At 50.6% G+C, this 4,880-nt stretch overlaps 1 protein-coding gene across 1 annotated transcript; it reads left to right on the forward strand.

Moving 5' to 3' along the window:
* Positions 1 to 638: 638 nt before the first annotated feature.
* On the forward strand, positions 639 to 4,670 carry LOC132502209 (protein FAM170A-like; the record flags this gene model as incomplete). Its single annotated transcript, XM_060118058.1, has 3 exons — positions 639 to 708; positions 3,064 to 3,204; positions 3,991 to 4,670. Coding segments are annotated over exons 1-3 (891 nt in total), but the record flags the coding sequence as incomplete, so codon positions are not given.
* Positions 4,671 to 4,880: the final 210 nt, after the last annotated feature.

Consider the following 4,880-nt stretch of genomic DNA (forward strand, 5'->3'; position numbering starts at 1 on the left):
GCAGTACCTTGGCAAGAGATGGGGAAAAAATGAAGAAATCAATTATATAGTTCCTCATCTTTAAGTACAGAAATAGCCGTGACAAAATTACACGTATTGAGGGAAAATTGAAGTGCAGAGTTTAAAATGTCAATAATCCACAGGGAAACTGGAGACCATTTAAAATATTCATATTAAATCTCTCTAGAAAAGACATTCAAAGATGTCCAATCAAAATGTGAATGTTATAACAGACATGGTATGATACAATTTATAATAGATATGGTATGAACCTTTCCCTTTCACGGGAAAGGTTCAGCTGGGAAAAAGGAATTGTTCTTGAAAATGGGGCCTGTGCTATTGCAGACACTGTGCTCAACCCAGGTCCACCGAATGCTCTGATGTCAGCACTGAGGTCACAGAATTCCGCTGTGCGCCTGGCAACCTTGCAAACATAACAGCCCTGGTGAGCACTAGGCAGTACTGCTGGTTCACTAAGTGGCACAAGTTTTTCAGCCATTTAGGAGACTTGACTATTTTTGTTTGTATTGAATCATTTCAACGGATTGCCCAAGAGCCAACAAGGGCCAACCTGTAGGGAAGAGGAGGAGTTGGACATCTCTTGAGGCATCTTCTAAGGGAGACTTCTAGTTGGTACCATGAAACGGCGACAAAAGAGGAAACATCTGGAAAATGAAGAGTCCCAGGAAACTGCCGAGCACGGAGGAGGTATGTGGGGGGCAACTTGTCTGGGGCACATGGGTTTCTGCCAAACTGAACCTTCTCTAGGAAGCGGGGGACTGAGAACGTGTCACCTGTGAAGCAGGGAGCGAGAGACCTTGTCTCACTGATGCTGCCGTATCCATCCGGAGGGTCCCTGTGGTGTGAGACAGCACAGAACGGCCAGATGCCCCCTGGGAGATGGGATGTCAGCTCCGCTGGTCTGAGGACTCTCTCCTGGGGCAGCCGGGCCTGGAGCTTTGTCGCACTCACAGCAGGCTGCATCCTGCTTGCACAGACCTAGAGGTGCAGCTTTTCTCAGTCCCCGATTTCTCTCTTATGCTCTTGGATCTTTCCCTGGGGTCATGAGGTGGGGGATGTGAAGGATGCAAGGATGCTGAGAGAGACCCATGAGTTGCTTGGCCTCTTTTACCAAAGTGGAAAGAGAAGCCCCATGAGTTGAAGGCCCTGTTGAAAAATATCTTGACAAGTGGAATGCACTTTGAAAGAAGATTGTTTGTCTAGGGATGGTGTCATATTGAAAGCAAGGAGGTTTTATTCCTTCAACAGGAAGAATTTCCCAAAGGAGATCAAGGGAAGGGAAGGGTTTTCCAGAGACTGAGACCGCGTGGGTGGGGGTGAGAAATGGCCTCAGGGTCCTGGGGGGAGCTCTGAGAGCCACGGGCCACGTGGTGTCTGCGTGCATTAAATGTAGGCGAGTAGCTTGCCCTGGGAGAGGGGTGGTCACCCCAGAGCTCCAGCTAGAGGCCTCTGCCCCAGATTAGAGCCCAGTAGCTCCTACCAGGCCCAGGGCCCTGAAGACTGTAGGATGGGCCCTGGGAATGGAGCTCTAGACAGCAGGCAGATTTCCAGGCAGTGGCTGGGACAGGCTGGGGAAGGCAATGACTGCCCCTGACCATTCAGAATATTTTGCTCTATGTTCCTGTGTGGGTGTGGGTGTGTGAGTGTGTGTGTGTGTGTGTGTGTGTGTCTGTGTGTGTGTGTGTGTGTGGTAGTGCAGAGAAGTGCGGGATGAATGGGGGTAGAGTGCTTACCAGATATAAAGTCTGCGTGGTAAAGTTCTTGTCACCCTGCCTGGACCTGGCTGACACTCGTTGTACGTAAGAGTGTATACAGATTTCTTGTTAGGGGTGTTTTATGAGACAGTAACTCATACACCCATGTACACTCTGATACAGCAAAAATATCACACACCCCACATATAACTTCCTTAGTAAACCACACACAGCACATGGAGGTATATACACGGATCCCTCCTGTACTACGTTCTCATACAACCCACCTGTATCACAATCCTCTCCTCCAACACCAAACGCTGGAGATGAGATATGTATATAGACACACACACACTATATATAGGACACACACACACACTATATATATATATGTATCTCCTCAACTCTCGCACAAACACAGCTAACTTCAGCCATCGCTAAATACCTCTGTAAGAACCAGTCACGTGTCATACACACCACACTTGTAACACATTCTTGAGTAATGCCAGACCCGCTTTGTACAAACCACAGTAAACCACAGTCTCACTAACCCATGTCAGGGTTGCCAGAGGAAATATGGGCTATCCAGTTCAATTTGAATTCCAGATAAACAACAAGTAATTTTTCAGTATCAGTATGTCCCACATATTGTATGGGCCATACTCACACTAAAACTAAGTCAGGCCAAATACTGCATGGGAATACTTACACTAAAAAATTATTCTGGGTTTATCTGAAACTGAAATTTAACTGGGTGCCTTGTATTCTTGTTCGCTAAGTCTGGCAACCCTTATATACGTACCACCAGCTGATGTATTATATATTTATTGTAGTTTTGTTTAGTGTGTGTCTTCCCCTACTAGAATGTGCAGCGTTACCAAAGACTACAACAATGGAAGAGTGCCGGATACACAGGAGTAGCTGCTTACTGAATCTTGGTGAATGAATGAATGAACACGCACCATAAATACAAGCCACACCATGTAATGAGGAAAAGTTACATGTCCCAGAATTCCTGACTTGTGAACAGAAACCATGCACACAAAGGCCACAGACACACATAGACACATCTGCACTGTGCTCCCCATGCCAACCCCACACTTACCACAGACTTAACTGATACACATCACTCACTCTTCCCACACACTCACAGTCACCACCGAGGCCTACATTACCAACTAGACAGTGAGAGAATAAGTATTGATTGGAATTAAATCCTGGAGGATCCACTGGGAACCACACTCTCAACTGTGTGTATTCACTGCACCTGACACGTGTCACACACTCAGTAAATATTTGTGGACAGAGGACTGATGAACCCACCCTGAGCCTTTCATTCCTCCCTCAGGAATCTCGAAGTCACAAGAGGATCCCCCTCGGCTTGGATCCACTGTGGTGGCCCAAGGCTGCAGCCCAGGGTCAGGGGAGGTCTCCTCTGCCTCTAAATACTTCTTCTGTACTTCTACTCCGCTCAAGCTCAGCTACGCTGGTAAGGGCGCGGGGCTCCTCAGGTGAGGGGGTGCTTGGCTGTGAGGCAGGAGGCACACAGATCCCAGGGAGGCTGAGAGGAAATCCAGGGTCATCAGAGGTGATGAGGGCTCTGTGGAAGAGCCTGGGCAGGATGGCTGAGCTGTTCCGAGGGAGTGGATGCCAGCTGAGTCTGGGGGGGCGGTGTGAATCCTGGTAGTACCATGGTGGGGAGGTCAAGGAGCAGGGGCCGGAAAGGTCTGGGCTTGAGGTGGAGGGAAGAGGGACCAGATGAAGCATCTTCAGAGGAAAATGTAGGCATTGTCTTTGCCTTTGCCTTTGCTTCCAGAGAAGGACAGAGTTCTGCATCATACACCTCCAGCCTGAGAGCAGGACCATCCAGCTCAGGTCCACACAGCTCACACATACATCCGCCCTCCAGGCACAGCCCTTCTGAGAGCACACAGAAGCCCCAAGCACCACAGCCCCATTCCACAAGGAATGCACCACCGATAGTCCCAAACTCACACTCCTTGTCATACACGCATCCAGCCGCATCCCTCACATACCACAGCCCTCACCACCATACTCCACACCCCTGTATACAGACACCGCTCCAGTATCCCCCCCACGCACATGAAAAGCCCACAGATGACACCACATACACCGCTCCATCCTACGGCCAACAGACACCAAGCTCACGACATAGCTACGTCATGCAAATGTCCCTCTCTCGTCTACCACACCTGCTCCCTCAGCTTCCGGCACAGCCCATGCATGTTATTATGGTTTTAATTTCCTTTTTCAGCAATGCGGAGATTTCGAGACACTGCCTGGCTTACAGCACCCCTAGCCCAGGTTCAGGAAGAAGGGGAGACCGCTCCCCCATCACACTGTGTCTCCTCCTCGCCCTCTTCACCCTGTAAGAACGATCTGCACCCAGACAAAGAGGAAAGGGGCATGAAAATATACTACATGCAGGTCCAAGTGAACAAGGGTGTCGCTGTCTCCTGGAAGACAAAGAAACCCTTGGAGTTGCCTGAAAAGCAGCTGACGATAGAAGAAGTGACCCTTCCTGAGGATGCGTGCACAGTAGGCACGTGCCCCTCTGATGTGTTCACCGAAAGCCTCCTGTCTGACAGTGAGCCCACTGGGGAGGAGAAAGAGTATGAGGAAAGGGCAGAGCCAGGCAGCCCATCAGGGTCACCTGCCGTCGAGGAGAGACCCAGGGCCAAGACACCGGACTGGATGGTGACCATGGAGACCGGCTTCAGGTGCATGGCCTGCTGCCGGGTCTTCCCCACCTTGGAGATCCTCCAGCAGCACGTGAAGGGCGGCGTCCTGGAGGGCTTCAGCTGCCGTGTCTTTCATCTCACCATGGCCCAGCTGATGGGCAATGTGGAATCCGGGAGCACCTCTGAGGAGGAGGAGGAGGAAGAGGAGGAAGAGAAGCAAGAAGAAAAGGAGAATGAGGGAGAGCAGCCCACGGGGGAAGGCCCCAGCCCAAAGAGACCCCGCAGGCAGGCTCTTTTCTCTCCTTTGAGTTGCAAACAGCAACTGAGATTCATGGGACAGAAGATCCTGGAAGACGCTGTGGCCGTCCCTTGGAAGAGGTAAGGCTTGAGGCTGGCAGTCTTCTGAGCCTATGTCACGAGGGCCCAGAGGAGTCTAAGGGAAGGGGCCGCACACATGTGCTGG

This window comes from Mesoplodon densirostris, chromosome 14 (genome assembly GCF_025265405.1).
Source record: "Mesoplodon densirostris isolate mMesDen1 chromosome 14, mMesDen1 primary haplotype, whole genome shotgun sequence".
Classification (NCBI taxonomy): domain Eukaryota; kingdom Metazoa; phylum Chordata; class Mammalia; order Artiodactyla; family Ziphiidae; genus Mesoplodon; species Mesoplodon densirostris.